The sequence below is a fragment of the Olea europaea genome, chromosome 9, assembly GCF_002742605.1.
Source record: "Olea europaea var. sylvestris chromosome 9, O_europaea_v1, whole genome shotgun sequence".
Lineage (NCBI taxonomy): Eukaryota > Viridiplantae > Streptophyta > Magnoliopsida > Lamiales > Oleaceae > Olea > Olea europaea.
In genome coordinates this window covers 14,759,063-14,780,152 of record NC_036245.1, presented here as the reverse complement: position 1 = coordinate 14,780,152, position 21,090 = coordinate 14,759,063, and the positions used below count along the sequence as shown (strand labels likewise).

The following is a 21,090-nucleotide window of genomic DNA, read 5'->3' as shown; positions in this document are numbered from 1 at the left end:
TTTTAAATAAGTAAAATTATTTTATTTTTTCTAAATAAATTTATTAACTAGTTAATTTCGTTCAAATCACAAAATATGATTTTCCTATTTCTAATATTCAGTTCAAAATCGACTTAATCAAATTGACCTCAATTTTATCCAAATCAGTTATTCTACTGTAGTGTCGTTTCTATCGGAGAAAATCGAATTAAAACTCTAGAACATCTCTCTTAATTATTTTGAGCTCGTTATCTTTCTCTTTCTGTAATTTTAATAATCAAATTTATGAAAAATTCAGCAAAGAGCGACGTGAAACACATAAGATTGAACTACGTTATTTTGTAAGAGCTAATATTAAATATATCATTAATTAAATTAACGTAACTTTGTATATATTAAAAAATTTAATTATAATACGGAACCGAAAGGAACCGAACCGGACCGAACCGAATCGAATGAAACCGAACTCAAACGGTTCCGTAATTAAATTTGGACTCGACGGTTCTACTTGCTAAATACCCGAAAATTTCGGGTCGGTTCGGTTCTCGTAAGAACCAAACCGAATCGGACCATGTCCAGCCCTAACTATGTAAATATACTTGTTCAAGTTCGTGCCGCATCAAAAATGTGTTGAATCGCCTTTTCTAAAGTTAAGTTTTTAGAATGGGGGCAAACTTAGTAATCCTTTCAACAAAACTTATGCTCCTTCACTTACATGCCTTAATTATTTTTATCAAAGGCCTAATGATCTACATGATTTTCATAAATAGGTTGAAGTAAGATTTCAAATCAACCCTCCACTTGCTTTAATCACCCATCAAAAAGCGTCAGCGGTGAGAGAAGGGACAAACTTTTTTACTTTGACGGTTAATAGCAAATTCAATTTTGAGCCAAAAACAGTATAAAGACCCGAAACATACCCATCTCATATATAAGACCTGAGAGACCAGAGCAAGCCGGGCCTCCAGTGAGCCAAATCATTAAGGGATCATCTTTTGGGTTCCTTTCAGACTCGATGAAATAATAAAATAGCTGCACTTCTTCCGATTCTCCTATACCGACGTAACTGCAAAAGAACATCAGATAACTGCTTATTTTGTCGGAGGAAAATGAAATAGAGAAGCTCACCCAGTTTCAAGTCTGAATGGAAGTTTGCCAGGATACCCTGGCAGAGTTTCAATGACATTTTGTGATAAAGTCATCCTGCAGAAAATTAACAACAGTAAAGTTGCACATTTTAATAAAATTAGTCTGGGATACATAATCTGGTTTCTGTAATGGAGAGGATGATGATCAAGAAAGTGGCGTTCATCCTTCTGGGCGTCGCTTAAATGAATCAATTATGCTGTGCGTACACACACTCACAGCAGGCGGTCCCACGCGGGACCGCTTGTATAAAAAGAAGACCAAAACCCCACCCACGCCGGCCGCTTGTATAAAAAAATGCCAAAAATATTATTTAGGCCAAAATTCAATGACCATTGGAACAATTAATTAGGCCAATGTTTATACATAAGGTCGCTATATTGATGTCTAATCACATATTGTTATAAACTTTAATTGTGAAAGGTTTTCCATCTCTGTTTATCGTCTCTTTATTTTCTTCAATTTTTAATTTAAATTTATTGTTAACTTTCAATCAGTCAGCATATTTTAATTCCGATGAAACTTTATGTTCAAATATTATTTTAACTTGTTTTAAATGAGGACAAATATTTTGCCAAATTTTTTATTTGTTGTTTCTTTTTCTTTTTTTTCCCTTCCTTCTCTAAAAATTATTGGAAAATAAGACCATGTTTGGTTTAGCTGGAAAAAATTAATAAAATTTTATGTTCAAGTAATATTAATTTTATGGGACGAATACATAATTACAATAACTTCAAGATACACTTTCGAGAATAAGAAACTTGTGAAAATTTTCAAAAATTAAAACCCCATTTCGCTCCCTTTAAATCTCATCAAATTAAATTAAATTAAATTTTTCTCTCTACCACATAATCTTCAATAAAATAATATTACACGTAAATAAAAACTTTTCATTCTTTTACAATCATTCATTTTTCAAAAAATACTATTTCTCCAATTATAATAAAAAATAATGGAGGCCAAACGGGGGGTAAATGTGACAACGAGTTAAAAGGTCAAGGTCACAAATGTCACACAATTATGGTTACAAATTGCATAAGGTCACATTCACAAAAATACAAATTGTGAGTACGATTACAAATTCAGTGATAATCGTATATTTTTTAAATAATAAATTATTTATTGGCCACAAATTACTCATTTTATCGATTAAATATTATTTACTAATCACGAATTGTTCATTTGATTGGTCACAATAACCCAAATAATTGATCAAAAATGTTATTTATCCCACGCAACTATCATCGTCGCCGCCACCGTCGCTGCCAACCACAACGACGAAGACCATCATTTACAATTTTACAAATTGCACTCGAGGCCATGATCCACAAATCCTCATCCAAATTGTTTTTTTCCCTCCAACCCTTTTCTCTACTAGTAGCATTGACGCTAGATGCTGCGAACAACGCCAAAGCATTGCTTATGTGGTGCACAACAGGTAGCTGTCAGTTACTGCGTGGTGGGGACGGCAAACGATGGTGATGGACGACAATTATTATGGTGTGGATGTAATTGTGGCTTGGAGAATGGATAAAAAAATAAATTAGGATTTGTGATTGGTTGGTAGGTAGAGGTGGGGTGTGATACACCTAATTTTTGAAAATAAATAAATAAATAAATTTTATAGCTTACATTTAAATTGATAAGTTAAAAAGTAGGAATGAATGTAATTTTTAATAATTTTAATCGCACATTTTATGAAACACACTATTTTTATTAAGTTTTCAATAGCACTTCATCATCATCATCATTATTATTATTTATCAAAATCTATTTTAACAAAACCAAACAGGGATTAAGTATTTTTACACTCTCCTACCATATTTATCAATATTGTTGAAATCGAATTGAATCGACCAATTGAACTGGAAAAATTGAAAACTAGTCTTAAAATTGATTCGATTATAACTAAAAATCACTTTTGAATTAAAAATCGAAAAAAGAAGGGACAATTAGAAGTTCCAACCGTATAACCAGATGACCCGGCACCAACTTTACTTATAAGCATATTTTTTATTAAAAGAATTAAAACTTCATAGGACCAAAAAGTTGCTATTTAACAATGGACAAAAAATAAAATAAAAAATCAGAAGTTAGGTATTAAGGGCTTGTTTGAGCCACATTATTTAAAAAAAATGTATTATTAAATAGTGATTTGACATCATTTTAACCGCACATTTTTCAATAAAATAATATTACACGCAAATCAAAAAAATTCCTTATTTTTTAACCACACATTTCCCATCAATACACTATTCAAAAATGTATTATTACCAAAATAATGTGGCTCAAACACCCTCCAAGTATGCACCAAATCAATTTTCAGACATTAAGTTTAAAAATACAAAAATTAGGCGTTAGTTCAATATTTTAATTTTAAATGATAATATTATCAAATTAAATTAATCTGCCCACACGCATCCCGACCACCAAAACTCACCTGCCGCCATCCCTCTTATAGTCATTGGCATGCACCTTTGTCATAGGATAATTTACGTGTTTGTCATTTATCTAGCAACAAAGAGTCCCTTCAGTGGAATTTCTGGGGAAAATAAAAATTTTCTGATGGAAATTAAAATGAAGATGATCCAATATATCGATTACAGATTAAGGAAAAATATGGTCTAGCAACAATCCAATATTTTCTCACATGCTTGGTGTGGACTCGTATCATATTTTAATGCAACTATTGGCATTTAATCCTTGTCATGACAGTGATTAAATAGATAAATGTGTAAATTGGAGTAAGTCTTCAAAGTATCCATGATGAAAAGACGATTAAAAACTTTTAGTGTCTTTATTTAGTATAAGGATTCCAATATCGAAAAGAGATAGTTCACACTTTTAAAGTGTAATTTTACACAACACCTGGCTATAACTAGCCACAAACTCTAAAGATAGTGCAAGGGAACCATTAAGGCGTCCATATGCGACCACGCCAATCACTAAGGATGCATTAGACGCTTTAGAGGTGGCATAGGCAAGATGATCACAATGTGATGTCCATGTGGTAGGCCATGTATGCAGAGCGTCTAATGGTGGGTCAACGGTCTTATGTGTCATGACTGGTGTGAAGTAGTGATTGGATGTGGTGATTGGATTCAACAGTTGTATACTTAGGCTTATTCATCATTTTTGCAGTCCATGACATTCTGAGGATGCACAAATGTGACATACGTGCTTGTGGACGCAGCTGATAAACATAAAACAACTTCATCAACAAATCAAAGTGTTCTCGAAGAAGGTTGATTAGCTATTACAACGGTGTGCAAATGCAATGGTCGGGCAATCCTCAACGAAGGACTCTAACAACAAAGGAAATCTTTTCATTCATTTGAATTTTGGGAGGCGAATGGATATTTGATTCAAACGAGGCTTGCAATGGCCTACCATTTTGGACATTGTAAATGAAAAAAGTGTACTATAAGAAGCGATTGACAAAATTGAAATTACATGTACGAATATAGCTCAAGTATTTAAGCCGTTTGTTAAAAATTCTTTATGATAATGTAAGAAATCTGTTATGCCAGACCAATCTCTTGGCATGACACAGCTAAGCAATAAATAAATAGTTGCTATAGATTTCAGGATGAATCCTCTCTTGCAGGGAGAATGACGAAGCATTAGCTTGACACAAGGTAGATTATCCGTGGCAACATATTTTGTTTTAAAGAGATTTGTTACAAGCATATCTGACATAGTTGCTATAGTAAATTTATATTTTCTTGATCTCAAGTTTTCGCTTTTTTTATTTTTTATTATTATTTTCCTAAGCCAGTTTTCTATTGGGTTGCGTACAAATATAATATATTTTGCTATGATAAAATAATGATTTATAATAAATAAATTGTGATTTTATTTATTTATTGTATTATTTATTAGTGAGCATGTGAATTAAATATCTATGATCACTTGTAATAATATAAGTTGGGTAATTGCGTTGATAAGTACAATGTGTCATAACTTATTTTTTGATTATTATAAGTAATTTGTTCACAACTAATGTATAAGAGTTGGCACCTTGTATTGAAAGGTTGTAGTATTGACCGATTCACTATTCAAGTTTGTAATTTATTCTTATCGCAAAAATAGTTAAAAGTGATACTAGTACACTTGGAGTATTTTGAACGAACCACACGTTGAGTTTAATTTTATAACATGACCTCACGAAGAATTAAATTTCACTTGACCACTATGTATTTCATCTAAATCCCATAACATGATTATGTATATATTTTCGTGATTTTAATGGTCATTTGATTTATCAATGGATGAGATCAATTTGATTAGACAAATATCTTCACGAGTTGGAAACTTAAGAATGAGCGAAGTAAAGAACATGAATTCGTGATGGGGAACCGTTACTCTGAAAAATGAGTAGAACGACTACTTAAGTATTTTTTGTTGAACAGTTAAAATTTGAACTCAGTATTTAACGATGGCTAAACTTCAACATTTATGATTAGTTCACAGAACCGTTGAAAAAAATGATACTCAAGTTAGTTATAATAATTAGAAGGACAAAATAGTTATTTATACTTGTACCTAATTATCGAATCTTGAATGAGGATAAAATTCATATACGGTCGGTTAGAGGAAAGTATTACAAAGTTATTGGTTTCTGTGATTTTATATAGTCCAGCAGTTCAATCTTTTGCTTTTAGTGGAAAAAAACAAAGATTAATAATTGTTAGACATTATGTTGTCAAACGACCTCCCGGGCGATGATGAGAACCAATTTTATTAGTCGACATGAATGACTGAACGATAATTCAACATCGAATAATGGATGAACCGACCAAACGTTGCTTTACCTATTGGACGGCTAATACTCTTTGTGGCTTGTTGATTCCTTCCATTGGAAGTTAACCCTAGTCAAGCCTACTTACCATATCCTGACTTACCTTATGTTGGCCACTTGACTTACTATATATATTGGTGTTTTCACCCTTGTTGAACCCGTCCAATGTTGAAGCCGTGAGAGTTAGAGAAACTGTCGCGCCCAGCCGTGTTCTTCTGCCTTCATCTTCTTCGTGATTTCTTCTCCACCCCAATTGCTTGAGTCTTTGTGAACCTTACCTGAGTGGTATCCATCCTAAGTGAGTGGATTAAATCAACAAAGCAAAGGAGGAAAGCAACCAAAGAGGAAGAGGCGCCGACGGTATTGGTGACTCCAAAATTGATGTTGAATTCTGTTTTAATGGTTAACTGAGCCCGGAAATCACCGTGAGCAGTAAGAGGTAAATTTAATTATAATTGTAATTGAAGTTCTAGGACTACGCATGTAATTAAATATAAACTAATTGAATTTGGACTTTAATTAAAACTCATACTTGAATTTTCAATAGAACTATTATTTGAATATGGAATTATTATTATAGTTACGTTTTTCCTATCGCAAGTATACGATATCAAACAAGTAAGATAATTGACAGTTGAGTCCGAATTATCGTTTCCACAATAACTATACTTCAACACTTAATCTAATTCTTTTAACTCCTATTTGATGAAAGCAAACAAAGAATTATGTGTTGTAATTTTTAATCTAAATACTTAAAATTATGTGGATGCACACGAAGATTGATTAGAATTTAAATAATGAATGGTTATTAGGGCAAAGCAATTTCACATATTGATCAACTTTAAGTCTTAAATCAATGTTCAAAATCTAATGCAGTGTTTGATCGAATTCTTCTATTATATTCAATTTACCTCTCGAGTTCTCATTGAATCTATTTAATTAATTCAATTCTATATCTCTATGCGGATCAACCTTAGTTAGACGAAATATTGGTTCTAAAAATTCATTTATGGTCACAATAATCAGTATAAATATCTCTACAGATTATAATAATTTACTGAACTTTACTATATGGTTTAAATCTCAAGCTCACCTCTCGATTCGTAAAAGATTCACAAAATATCAAATTAGTGATCAAGTAATTCAATACATTAAACTCATATCAAAATCAATACATATAAATTAAAAGAATAAGAACTTAAATAAAATAAATAAAGGATCCCAATTAAATTACATTATGAGTGGCTATAATAAGAAGTTTAGCCACTCATAATGAAAGAGGGAAAAAATATGTTGTTGTTGAGTACATCATCGAATTTAGAGTGAAGATGTAAAAAAAGATATCAATCTTGCACTAAGATTTTTTTCCTCTTCCAATCAATGCTTCAAAACTTGAATTCCTTGATGTTTTCCTGTCTTGAATTGCATTCTTCAATCTCTAGTTGTATTCATTTTATTTCAATGTGTGGGAATCTCCTTTTGAAATCCTTCCTCCTTATATTTATACTCCCCCTCACGTTTTTCTCAAATTTAGGGTTCTTCTAGATTTTTCACAGGTCAAAACGGTGCAACCCTAAATCAGGCGACACAGCACCTACGCATGCAGCGCCTAAGTGCTATGAGTGCATCGCATAGGCTCTTCTTCTCTGTCCATATCTGCTTCTTTCGCCGTTCGTAGCGCTTGGGCGCTGACTTGCTGTCCCAAACTCTTCCTTGGCTTATTTGTTAACTTTAGCACCATTTTTACATCACGTCTCGTAACCTTGAAAACAACACTAGCAAACACATCAAAAACGTTATATACTCATAAGATTTAGTAAACAATCAATTTGAAATTGTGTATGACTCGTGAAAAAAAATGTACTCGTAAATTATTCCCAAATTTAAATGTTTTCTAGTCCTCGAGCAAACAAACACAATGAAAAAGAAAATCACTAGCGGAAAACACACACAAAAATAATGTCAGATAGCTTGTCTTTTTGGCTTAATATTGGGAACATTATATTATATTCATCAACGGTGTCAAAATCATTACGCAAAGGCCAAACTTTCACTTATTTAATGCAAAGCAGGTGTGTGTGTGAGAGAGAGTGAAGGATCAAGTGTAAGTAACACCGTACTTTCACAAGTTGGTTCACTTCCCAACCCTCAATAATCAATTATTTCCTTTCTTTGCTTGCGAGATTCACACACCCCAAACTTGTTTTCTTTTATTCTCTTACGATCATGTAATTCTAAAGTTTAGTTTCACTTATGAATTCTTTACAACACTCTCGTTTTATTTAGTTCAACCAGCAACGTCAACAATTTATTCATGTGATGATTTTCCCAATTTATGAGTGTTTTGACAATCTTGTTTATACTAAATAATTCAAACTCACTAGTTTTCTAGGCCCACAACCATCCGTTCTTTGCGCACTTACATAGTTTTTTTAGCTCATGTTGACTTCACCCATTTTTCCTCTTCTTGACCCCTATAGCGAGTTTTAAGTTAGTAACTTCTCGATTTATGAATATCAAAGGGTACCATGTTTCAAGATACTCATACGGACTTACTAACTCGAGTAAAAAAGACTCAGGCATTAAGCGTATACTGAATAAGTGGCATGCTTATTCTCTATAAAAGAAAAATATAATTTACAAGGGTTAGATTCCTAGCATTTGGTCATCACCAAGCTCATACTAGAAAGTTACCAACACTCCACACAATCTTCTTCACATGTACGAAATCAACACAGTCTTAAGTAATTTCTTTCACTGATTAGAACGCCTCAAATTATAATGTATACGATTAAAGGATGTTCAGAATCATGTGTTAAGGGATTAAGTACCTAACTCATCTATTTAACCTATGCATATGAACCTTCATGTTCCTGTACGGCCTAAACTTAATAATGTTGCATAAATATTGTACTGCTTTACATAGATAAGCAGAAAATTCAATTAAAACATATGATTCATCAACAGTCCACAAACTAATATATGCTCTCAAATATATTAATCATTGTCGACAAAACTATCTAACCCACACAAGTATGCAATTTTTTTCCTGGAAATGTAATCATATCACACAAGCACGCAAGCACAAAAATACTAAACAACTAATAAAGGAAATTAACAACTAATAATTCACTCCCCAAATTTAAAATACACATTGTCCCCAATGTGAAAATAAATATATATGAGGGTCAGGACATCCTTGAGTACATCAGCTTGTATAATTGCCATCGCCCTAATGAGGTGGATATGAGTTGGCTTTCTGATCACATTGTTGCCCACACACTTGAAAATCTTCCTACAAATAACACAACGAGAATGTTACTGCAATAAAATAAACAATCCTAAAACTAAAAACCAAGTAATAAGAAATGGACGAAGGTTGAGTTGCCTTCCAAAAAGCGTTCCTTTGAAGTCATTAGCTTGAATTTTTGCCATGATTGATCATTGTGGTTCGAACTAAGTAATTCCATCATTGCATTTTGTACACTTTTCATTAATGCACCCTTTCTTTGTTCTACAAATTTTGAAATTTCCATCTATCAAGAAATCCACGAAAATTTGATTTTCTTTTCTGACAGCTTCGTTGATCATGTGGCTCTTCATCAATTCTACAACAAACTTTGATGTTAGGAGGTTACTCATATTGGGTGTAAATATTAAATATCTCTTATTTGTCCTCTACCCTTAATATTAACTCACACTTCTCCATGTCAATGAGGGTTCGAGCCGTTGTTAAAAATGGTCGACCCAATATAATTGAAATATCTTGATCTTTTAGTATGTTTGACACAATGAAGTCCACTAAAAAATGTAATGTTATTGTTTTACCCTATTTTAATTTGGTTAAATTTTCATTTTTTAGGTCAACCAATGATCGATTCCATCCATTTGTCCTTGTGGTGCAATAAAATGAGAGGCTGAGGATTGTGGCTCGCACAAAGTGAATATCGAGATAAAGTCCGTAAAAAAGTGAAATGTTTGAACCATTATTGCAATTATTCCTATATTCTATATTGAAGAACTAACCATATCCTGAGTCGTGAGTCCAATTTCAAAGTGATAGTATCGATGAATTAGTCTTGATTTCGACCTCGACATGGAAAGTCTCCTAAGATGGGCCACTTTCCACTAGAAGGGAAGCCCCACGCATACAATTCATAGATTATCAATTTTGACCAATCAAACGATTTTTATTATTATTATTTTTTTTCACCCTTACATTGGCGTTGCCCATAATCTGTGAAGCACCGACACGCTTCCGGCATCGGCGTGTCGGTGTTCGACACGTATCGGACACGGGTACGTCGGAGACACGTCGCCGACACGTGTCGGGTTCCTTGCGGCGTGTCGAACTAGAAGGAAACGGTGAAGAAGTGAAGAAAGAAGGAAGAAAACGGTACCTGTGTTGGCTACACTGCTGCTCCGGTAACGGCAAGGAAGAAAGAAGAAAGAAGAAAGAAGAAAGGAAGAAGAAGAAGAAGAAGAAGAAGAAGAAGAGAAAGAGAGAAGTGACGAGAGAGAAGACAATACCTGTCTGTGTTGGAGTAATTTTCAAAGCAGGCTGCTGGTTCAGTGGACCAACATATTAAATGCACTTTGTAGTATATTAGTCATATTAATGCATTGTACACATTTTTTTGCAGTATGCATTACTTTTTTTCAACTTTAAACAACATTCAAGATTTTATGTTAATTAATTTTTTACTATTTTACCCTTCATATATGAATTTAATATCATATTTTATTTATATTTATTATTTAATTATTTATATACAAGATGCAGTAAGTATAAAAAAAAATTATTATTATTTTTAATTATTAAAATAAATTAAAATTAATATTTTAATCAACGTGTCGAAGACGTATCGTGTCGGAACATTTTGGAAAAATAGCGTGTCGACGTGTCGGACACGTATCGTGTCGGACACTCGTGTCCGTGTCGGTGCTTCTTAGCCCATAATTCAAGATATATTAAACAGGGCCCACCAGAAGTGATTATGACATTTCCCTCCCTTATGTAACTTTTCCTTCCCCTTTCCATGATATTTCCCGCCTCCATTACATATCAAGATCAGTTGACTTTTGTTTCTCCATCTTCTCCCAATACAAAAAGAAGTTGTTGAACTAGGAGTCTTCTTTTAGACTTTTACCCGTTCAAACTCCTCGCCTGCAAAAGACCCCACGCACCCCAAGATTCATCATACTAAAATCAATTCCATCCCCAAATTTTTTATACAGCTTTTTCTTGGTCTACAGCAATAATCACACAAGTTCATCATCCGATCCACCTCCAATTTCCCAAAAATGAATGATCTTTTCTCGGGATCTTTCTCACGTATCCGGAACCAAGATCAATCGCCGCCGCCAAATTCCCATGTTGTAGAGATGACACAGTCGTCATCCACCGTCGGCGTCAATCTTGACAGGTTTTTCGAAGATGTAGAGGCCATCAAGGACGAACTCCGGGACCTCGAAACGCTCTACAGTCAACTCCAATCCTCCCACGAGCAGAGCAAAACCCTGCACCAAGCCAAGACCGTGAAAGACCTCCGGGCGAAAATGGACAAAGACATTTCTATATCGTTGAAAAAGGCGAAAGTTATCAAGGTCCGATTAGAAGCTTTGGATAGAGCCAACGCCGCTAATCGGAGCATCCCGGGTTGTGGACCCGGGAGCTCGTCGGATCGGACAAGAACCTCTGTCGTCAACGGTCTGAGGAAAAAACTTCAGGATATAATGAACCGATTCAATGACCTGAGACAGAAGATGAACTCCGAGTACAGAGAAACAGTTCAGAGAAGATACTACACAGTTACAGGGGAAAACCCAGATGAAAAGATCCTTGATAATCTAATCGAAACAGGTGAAAGCGAAACTTTTCTCCAAAAGGCGATACAGGAACAGGGCAGAGGACAAGTAATGGACACTATAATGGAGATTCAAGAAAGGCACGATGCAGTGAAGGAAATGGAGAAGAATCTGAGGGAATTGCACCAAGTTTTCATGGACATGGCTGTTTTGGTTCAGAGCCAGGGTGAGCAATTGGATGATATTGAAAGCCATGTGATTCGAGCCAATTCCTTTGTTAGAGGAGGAACTCATCAGCTGGAGGTCGCTAGGAAACACCAGAAGAATACCAGAAAATGGACTTGTTTTGGGATCATTCTCTTGTTGATCATAATCTTGATCATTGTTTTGTCCATCAGGCCTTGGGAGAATAAAAAATAGGAAATCACATAAATTAATCATGGAATGTTTCATATTTACCTCTTTCTTTCTACTTTTTTTTTTTTTTTTTAAATTACTTTTCTTGTTATTGCATTACTTGCATATTATTGTTGTTGCTGTTTGTACCGGTGTTATTAAGCAAGTTGCCCCTTTTAACTATAGTGAAATTGAAAGTCCGTAATAAAAAATGGCATGCTGACATTATAAACGGTTTGGTGATGTTTTAACTAACATAGACCATCAAAATCAGTTTGATTGATTAAACAAATGATCAAGAAAAAATAAATCAAATCTCAAAATATCACTTCACTTTGCACATCCAATCAACAGCCTCTCTTCTTACACTTATATCCAAATCTCCGGTCCTGAGTCTATTAAGATAATCATCCGTGGGCATGTATTCCATTTCTCCGTCAACCATCAAACCAGTGCTCTCTTCACTCACGAATGGAAAATGAATTGATGGCTCAGAATCTGGTCCGCCATTTACAAAGATACAAAGATTCGGGAGAATCTGACATACAAATTGTCCATATGAGATTTGCCCAATCTCCTCCTCTACCAACTGCAAATGGAAATCTACCCAATCAAAATTCGAGAGTGCTTACACCCAAGCTAACCTGGAGGAAGCGATTGTCGCCTTTGATAGAGGAGAGGAATTTAGGATTAAAGGGTTTCAATCAATTTGTGTGAGGGAGAAAGGAAAATTACTGTGATGGAACGAGGGTAGTTTATTAATTTTGAATAAAAATACTAATTTTAAACCTTTGACTCTGGTCAAAGGCTAAAATCCCAAAGCATATGATGAAATTGGCTATTTAATCCAATTTTCACTAGTTAAAACTTGTTTTCATTATTTTTTGTGTGAATACGAGGAAAGATAAAGTGATAGAAACATAAAATTAGTTAAAACGGCATTAAGTCGTTTAAAAAGGCAGTATGCCGTTTTGTCGTTGGTTTTAAATTGAGTATGAGAAGTTAGAATGAAAGTGGGGATTTAGGTTTTGGAGATTTGATAAATTTTTGTTTCAAATTGGATATTTTACATATTTCAAATGAAGAGTGTTTTATACTTTTAACACATGATAAAATCGACTAAAGACTAATTAACAACAAAGTATTGAGGTATTGACCATAGACTATTTTACTAAATATTATTGTTGATTAGGCTTTTTAAGCAAATTCCCGAGGATTTTGTTTTAAAAAGTAAATTCACTTTAAAGATAAAGAAATATATTTTATTCTCTTCCTATCCCTCGTGCAGATCAAGTTGTCAATTGGCGCTTATTCATGAAGTAAAAGACACAAAGAATGGACCCAAGTCACTATCACTAACCATCGTCGGAAACCCTGCCTTTAGATTAACTGAGTTAGACCTCTAGTTTACGATAGATGGAGTAAGAGATGCACGACGAAGACAAAGTATTCATGAAGCAGAAAAAAATGTTCTTTATTCAATCACAATAGCAAATTACAACATGAATGCACTATTTTCCGGAAATGCGAATTCACAATACATAGTGACTTTTAGACAGACAAAATACAAAGAAGCACAACATAATAAAACACACTCAAATGGTCGCGATCTTCCAAACTCCTTGCTTGTAGCCTCTGTCATTGACTTTCTCCTTCGCAATACAAGATTCAACTTCAATACTAGTTTGTGCTGCGGTGAATTAAAGGGGGAGCTCAGAAAACCACCTTTCAATCATGGCAAAGCATTGCACGGGTTTGTATTCAGGCGCCGTATGACCAGCCCCCTACAAAGGTCCAAACAGAATTCAAAGAAAGTCAAGACAACAAAGCAAAAAAATCAACAACTTTTAATGTAAATGAGCAGCATCCATGGTACGTGAATATTCGACGCCATTTACAGAGCACTCCTTGCAGTTTTCCAGGACAATATATTTTACTTGAAAATGTAAAATTTATACTACTATAAAAGCAGAACGTTTCTCACCTTCACAGTTGCATAAGTCAACTGGTAGTCATTATGGGAATACTGCTCCGTATACCTACGAAGAAACAAAAAAAATCCCCAAACTGAACGCAAAAATAAAAAAAAAATAAAAAATAAATTGCTTTGTGTCTAATGGACTCTCAAGGACTCACCCTGCAACTTGACCTTCTACAAACCATGGTTTCCAATCACTTTGAACAGTTAAGTTAAGCGAATCTATCCATCCTTCAGTGCTTGTGTGAGGAACGACCATGTCGTGATCTCCACTGCAAAATCAATATATAAAGCAGACAAAATAAATTATGACTATAATGAGGTTTAAACCAATATCATTTGTGTATATCAGAACTCTAACTGGAGAGGGTTTGCTAGTAGCTCTTTGCAATATACTACATACAGGGGTGATGTGAGTGTAGATAATTATGTATAAAACAGGTTTAGATACAAATGATGGATATCACCTGAAAATTAAAGCTCGACAGTGCTTATGGGTGAAATTCCGGTGGTATTCCACAGTACTTTGGACATCAAACATGTAAGATCCATGCTGCTTCCCTGGACGATAATGCATGCTCATATTACATCTCAGCCACTCCTTTATTGTTCCCTGTTGGTTATCATCGTCAGGCTACTATGATCTCATAAAGAAACGAGAACTTTGAATATGTATTTCATACCCATTGATTGGCATACCTCAGAAACATGAAGAGCTTTTTGTACAGATATATCGTTAGCCCATATGTACGAGTACAAGTAATTATCAGGCTGCACCATGTTAGAACACTGACTACATCAAACTGGTACAAAAATGTCTTTGAAGGAAAGGGCTGGTGAAAGGAAAAGAATATTACTCGACACCATGATCTTTTAGAAGGATTCATTGATAGTAAGAGATCTTTGGTTTCCTCTTCAAAACTTGAATCCCATGAAAGCAAATCCCGTTTATTTGACATCAATGAACACCATGGTTCTAATATGTTATGAGTAGGTATTTTATCGAGACACTACACATCAAAAACCACAGATTGTTCTTAGAACATAGGAAATCATAGAGATATGTACTATAGTGAGTGAAGTTAAGCACTTAACCATGCACACCTCTGCTACCCTTTCAAGATTTTTCTGACATGGAACATTGTTTGGATCTGCATGAACGTAATTTCCTTTGCAGCTTTCTTTCACCAACTATAAAAAAAGAGAGAAAAATACGATAAATTGAAGTTGGTAATGATAAGGAATAAAAGTGTTCAGAGGAAGCGAATATTGTTCCAATGAATGAGAGTCTACATCCTTGAAAGTTTGCAGCTGAGTCATACATCTATGAAACATCATAAACAGACAAATATTTCTCTTGCAACTTTTTCCATTTCGATGAGATGCGGAGGAATCAAGAACAGGTTTTAACATGAAGGTTCATAATAGGGAAATTTACAAAACACCTTGTACACAGAAAGTTGTTGAACTTCCAAAGGCCTGTTTACTGAAATTAATTTACACACTCTTGTTTTAAAAAAATTATTGTGAAAGTCTATGTCAAAAAAATTGGAAAAAGATAAAGAACGTATCCTATGTAGAGAGATATTTACACTTCACATACAATATTATCAGGATTTATGATCTATATGCTACCATTTCGTAAGTGCAATTTCTAGAATTAAGTTATACAAAGTCGAACTTCCAAAAGCTCATCAAATAGCAATATTGTAATTGCTATTTCTAAACCATTGTAGATTAAGTGTACTGTCTGGAGACTTGACCAAATATGTTATTTGGTTAACGCTAATGACACAATAGTAGGTAAATTGTATTTTCCAACAATGTTGTATGCAAAGTGGAATAACACCCTATATAAAGGGTGTGTTTCATAAACTTCCCCTCTTAATATTCTAGATTTGGCTTGTAGAATTACCTTGAAAAGGCTATCAGATAGGAGTCCCATTCGGTGAGCATAAGGGATTTTTTCATTGGTATCCCAATACTTGTTTGTCGCTGGATTTCCTTGCACATATCCCTGCATTTAATTCAAAGAGTACAGTCTTAATAATTTATAGAGGCTACTTCAACAGTAGTATAGTATTATAACAAACTAACAGATCCAGGTCATCAGTTTTATACCTTCATATTCAAGGGTGGTTGACTTCCAGCTTCAATAGCTACCGAAGGAAAGAGAAAATTGAAGAAAATCAGAGAAATTAGAGAATTCTAAATGCCATCTTCAAACCAAGAACTTAGATTTACATGTAAATGCTTCGGCGTTCCAATTGGACAGCCACGAGTATGATAAGGAATTAGAAAACATAATTCATTAGTTATATAGCTTTTTCTAATGGAAATTTCACTCTTTTTTCTGCTTGTGAAATATAACAATGCATAAGCTACTTTACCATTGTATATATTGTTAACAACAAGTGGAACAACGAGGCCACAATAAGATTCACCACCAATATAAAGTGGACTTTCAAGGTATTTGGGATGATATATAAGCCACTGCAACACCAAAAAAAATGAATCAAACTTTGTTGGTTTTTGCACAAAAAATTTTCAAATACGTCATGCTGAAATTAGTACGCTGGAGCTATTAGCTTAATGTTTTACATCAAACATGTAGTAACGGAAACTTCAAGAGTAGAAGTCAATTTATTCCATGTCGAGTGACATTTTCAATTACTTATAGATTATCCTCACTCCTTACCTTTCTAAGGAACTCATAAGTATGTGCTGCTGACAGCGTATCATTAGTGTTGTATGCTTCCCAAGTTTTAGCATATGAATATCCACTGCCAGCCGGCTGATCTATGTATATAATATTTGCCACCTACAAAATTATAGCAGATTCATTCCTCTAGATTCAGAAACTATGAAATCACAGACCTATGCTTCTAATCACCACCAATATAAAGTGATGAAGTTTCAAACCTTCGTCCATGAGTATGGGTTGTATACCAGTGCTGGTAGACTCCCACTGGAGTTGGCATAGTCAATAGTGAAGGGGCCTACATGTGAACATGAATATCAAACATTGCCCTGCAAATCTGAAGTGTAATGGAGCATGAATCTCGAGCAGTTTGTGCTATGCTCGTGTAAATCTCATTAAGCAAAAGTAGATCAAATTTGAATGTAGTTGGAATTAATGGCGCACTTCGATTTATACATTTTTCTATCCTGGACTAATTAATTTGTGTGTTCCTTTTGATTGTTAAGAAATTATTTAGTTCACACTGTTGCCCCTCCCAACCACAAAAAACAAAAGGATGTGAATTTTCAATCCAGCCATGGCTTCATTCAAGCTCTATATAAATATACGAGTAATGCTATTTCTACATAATGAGACATGGATACGGATGTCATAATTACTTTTATTAAAGGCCTTATGATCTATATAATTTTCATAAATGAGTGGCGGTAGGATTTCAAATCAACCTTCCACTTGCTTTAATCACTCATCTAAAAGCGTCAGCAGCTGGACAAACTTTTACTTTGATGACTGGTAAGGGAAAATAGCAAAATTCAAATTTGAGCCAAATACAGTACTAAAGACGAGAAACATACCCATCTCATATATAAGAGCTGAGAGACCAGAACAACCCGGGCCTCCAGTGAGCCAAATCAGTAAGGGATCATCTTTTGGGTTCCTTTCAGACTCGATGAAATAATAAAATAGCTGCACTTCTTCCGATTCTCCTACACCAATGTAACTGCAAAAGAACATCAGATAACTGCTTATATTGTTGGAGGAAAATGAAAAAGAGAAGCTTACCCAGTTTCAAGTCTGAATGGAAGTTTGCCAGGAAATCCTGGCAGAGTCTCGACGACATTGTGTGATAAAGCCTTCCAGCAGAAAACTAACAACAGCAGAGTTGCACATTTTAACCAAATTAGCCTGGGATACATAATCTGGCTTCTGTAATGGAGACGATGATGGTGAAGAAAGTGGTATACTCTGTGTCGCTTGAATGAATTCCCAACGGCATACAGTACTTTAGAACTGGTCAGTTGATAGATAAGATTGATTTATTGAGGCTCTGTCTGTGCCCATTAATTTCTAAAAGTGTATTATAAAATAGTGATTAATGTTGAAATTCGTGATTAAAAAAAGAAGAATATATATATATTTTTTTTTATCTATATGTAATATTATTTTAATAAAAAATATATTGTTAAAAATAATGTCTAAGAATAATTGACAAATAAAGGCTGAATTCTAATCACATATTTTTATAAACCACGTTTTGATTATTATGTACCTAAAACTTTTTTTTGAATTGCTGCAAAATCGGGAGGGATGGTTGGAAAAACGTGGAAGACGACTCGTTGATTATCTCATCTTTTTCAAAAAATCATTTATGAGATTATTGGTCAATCTCTTCCGAATTGCTGCAAAATCGTTTATCAGGTTAATGGCTAGTCTCTTACAAATGAATTAAGTTTAGATTAATGGTCAATTTTGTGAGTTACGATTAAGTTTATCTGGTTTAGTCACAGTTAGGAAAGGGGTTGAATAGTGGAGGAAGAAAGGAAATACTTCGACCAACTTCTCCTCGTTTTGCCACTAACTTTATTGCTCTACAAAGCATATTGGCCCAAAAAACCCATTAAGAGCAATTGTGACATATAGAGAATGGACTTTATCAGCATATGCAAAGGAAAGTAAAGGAAAAAGATTCGTTGATGACGTACTTGATTTTATGTTTTGGAAAGAGTGCGTTACTATTGTGCAACTTATTGAACCCCTCGTTCGTGTTCTATGAATTGTTGATAGTGATAAAAAGCCTTCGATGGGCTACTTGTATAAAGCTATTCATGTGGCAAAAAGTGAGATGGAGCGCAGATTTCAAAGAAGGAAGAATTGAATGGCTATTTTATGTAACATATGCCTATTTTATTTTCTCTTTATTTTGGTACATATGAATGGTGAATGTGTTATGGTAGTAGTGCACCAAACTTACAAATACTTGCAATTCTAGTATTAAGTCAAACATGTAGTTCGTCAGGTTATTAGAGTATGTTTGAACATATTCAATTTAAAAGGAGAAATAGACTTGAGCACTAAAGGCTTAATGATCTTGTTTATGTACACTACAATTTACGATTGCAATAACGGTAATATTATTTAAATAAATCTTTTCATCCTTTAGTGATTTTTTTTATTTTAAGATTTTGCTTTCTTTTACTATAATTATATTTTGATTAATTATAAATTGGATAATAAACTTTGTTTAGGAATTATTTCAAAAGTCGAAATCATAATCCTATCCACTTTGAAAGGTTTGGCATTTATGGCAATTGGATATTAGAAGAGGGGCCACTGAATATGGCAGATGATGAGTTGGAGACATTTCGTCGTGATTTGGGTGCATGCTCTACAAAAAATGATAAAAATGATGGTAGTTGTTTGATTGACGCTATTGTTTCTTCTTTTTATTGAAGTATATATGATGTAATGTTGAAATTTAAAAGTATTCTTAGACAAATTACATTTTGATGATCTTGATCTTGATTATGATGAAAATGACAACAATAGAAATATACAAACAATGAAAACGAGGATTTTAGTATGACTGAGACTCCATTATTGGTACAAGGTGAAGGAATTGAAGAATTTATGTCCGAGACCCAGCATGAATGCGCTCTTACTCTTTTTAATTGAGAAAATATTGACTTATTTCAAATAATTTTCTTTGTTAACTCGTTCTCTATCCATGTTTAACTTTTACTTGATGGTTTTACTTTTGCAAGAATATTCTTAAAGTATATGAAGCTATCTTGTTGAACCTTGCCATGTGACTCTTACTCTTCTTAATTGAGAAAATATTGACTTATTTCAAATAATTTTCTTTGTTAACTTGTTCTCTATCCATGTTTAACTTTTACTTGATGGTTTTACTTTTGCAAGAATATTCTTAAAGTATATGAAGCTATCTTGTTGAACCTTGCCATGTGAAGTAATTTATTTATTTATTTTTTAATCATTGGTTGTTGTTTTTAGGGTAATTAGCGCAAAACGTCCCTACCTTTCAACTTCATTGTGGAAAACATCCTCACCTTTTATTTTTTTGACATTTTTGCCCTCAAATCAACCTTTCATTGCGACGAAGGTCCTTCCGTCCAACTCTCGTTACTTCTGGCGTTAATTAAAGAGAGAGACCCAATTTCTTGCCCGTCAACAAGGGTAAAATCGTCCTCACCCAACTGAACCCTTCTTCCCGCCTTCTACGTAGTCCACATAGTAACAGTAGCTGGAAAATGGGTGTGAAAATACTTTAAATTATTACATTAAATGAAGGAAAAAATGTCGTAAAGAACATATATGGTGAAATTCGACCACTAGGTCCACCATTGCTGCTCTAATGTTGGGTTTCTAGAAAAATATAGCAAAACATATATTGAATGGGTGGTCAATTTATAGAGACAACTATTAGATGTTCATTTCTAGTTTATGCTTATTGTAACCACGGGGTAAATGGCGAAGATCAAGTGGAAATGGGTGCTGTGAAGTATTTATCATTTCAATGGTACTGGCTCATTTTGGCTTATTGGTGAAGATGACGGGTCTTGTTCACTTTTTCTAGAAATCTAATGAATCTTGCGTTAATAATCTCTACGTAGTTATAATTTTTCTTAAAACATCCCTACCTATAAAAAGTATTGGCGAGTGATGTCTCTACCTTTTAGAAACATTTGCGAATAACGTCCCTACCTTTTTAAAAAAATTTGGCAAGAGAGTACCCTGTTTTCTTCCATATACCACCTGTTAATACACACCAACTCAAAAGTCCCCAAATATACAATTCTATCACAAAATTTGAGACACAATTCATCCACCAATTGACCAAAAACTGAAACAAAAATATCCACTACCTACTGAAGCTAAAATAAACGAAAATTGAAGCAAAAATAGACACAATTCATTTCAAATGTCAACATAAGTTCTAAACACCAAAAACAGGTTCCTAAACACCAAAAACAGGTTCCTAAA

The 21,090-nt window shown here is 34.0% G+C and overlaps 3 protein-coding genes and 1 long non-coding RNA gene across 7 annotated transcripts in view; 1 reads left to right on the top strand and 3 right to left on the bottom strand.

The window, feature by feature from the left end:
- LOC111399785 (serine carboxypeptidase-like 18) overlaps nt 1–18,123 on the bottom strand; it is a 22,589-nt gene extending 4,466 nt beyond the window's left edge. Inside the window, exons 1-14 of one of the 4 annotated variants that reach the window (XM_023027270.1) lie at nt 17,872–18,123; nt 17,664–17,809; nt 17,031–17,107; nt 16,807–16,929; nt 16,499–16,601; nt 16,230–16,267; nt 16,024–16,125; nt 15,213–15,299; nt 14,966–15,118; nt 14,808–14,879; nt 14,576–14,721; nt 14,267–14,380; nt 14,115–14,169; nt 13,584–13,914 (exon numbers count right to left, since the gene is read on the bottom strand). In XM_023027270.1, coding sequence (XP_022883038.1) covers nt 13,831–13,914; nt 14,115–14,169; nt 14,267–14,380; nt 14,576–14,721; nt 14,808–14,879; nt 14,966–15,118; nt 15,213–15,299; nt 16,024–16,125; nt 16,230–16,267; nt 16,499–16,601; nt 16,807–16,929; nt 17,031–17,107; nt 17,664–17,809; nt 17,872–18,005 — 1,434 coding nt within the window. In that variant the 5' untranslated portion in view covers nt 18,006–18,123 and the 3' untranslated portion in view covers nt 13,584–13,830. Of the gene's footprint in view, nt 1–13,583; nt 13,915–14,114; nt 14,170–14,266; nt 14,381–14,575; nt 14,722–14,807; nt 14,880–14,965; nt 15,119–15,212; nt 15,300–16,023; nt 16,126–16,229; nt 16,268–16,498; nt 16,602–16,806; nt 16,930–17,030; nt 17,108–17,663; nt 17,810–17,871 lie in introns of those variants that run through there. The other 3 variants (XM_023027269.1, XM_023027268.1, XM_023027267.1) reach the window with 3 other exon arrangements.
- Nucleotides 844–1,336, bottom strand: LOC111399787 (serine carboxypeptidase-like 7). The gene is made up of 2 exons (XM_023027272.1): nt 1,108–1,336; nt 844–1,045 (listed from the first exon to the last, which is right to left on the bottom strand). Exons 1-2 carry the CDS (start codon nt 1,239–1,241, stop codon nt 859–861), a joined length of 321 nt encoding a protein of 106 aa, XP_022883040.1. The 5' UTR covers nt 1,242–1,336; the 3' UTR covers nt 844–858.
- Nucleotides 9,499–10,618, bottom strand: LOC111399788. Its single transcript, XR_002703806.1, has 2 exons — nt 10,327–10,618; nt 9,499–9,534 (listed from the first exon to the last, which is right to left on the bottom strand). It is a non-coding gene; the product is annotated as an uncharacterized LOC111399788 (long non-coding RNA).
- LOC111399786 (syntaxin-121-like) lies at nt 11,057–12,313 on the top strand. The gene has a single exon (XM_023027271.1). The coding sequence runs from the start codon at nt 11,231–11,233 to the stop codon at nt 12,152–12,154; it is 924 nt and encodes a 307-aa protein (XP_022883039.1). The 5' UTR covers nt 11,057–11,230; the 3' UTR covers nt 12,155–12,313.
- Nucleotides 18,124–21,090: the final 2,967 nt, after the last annotated feature.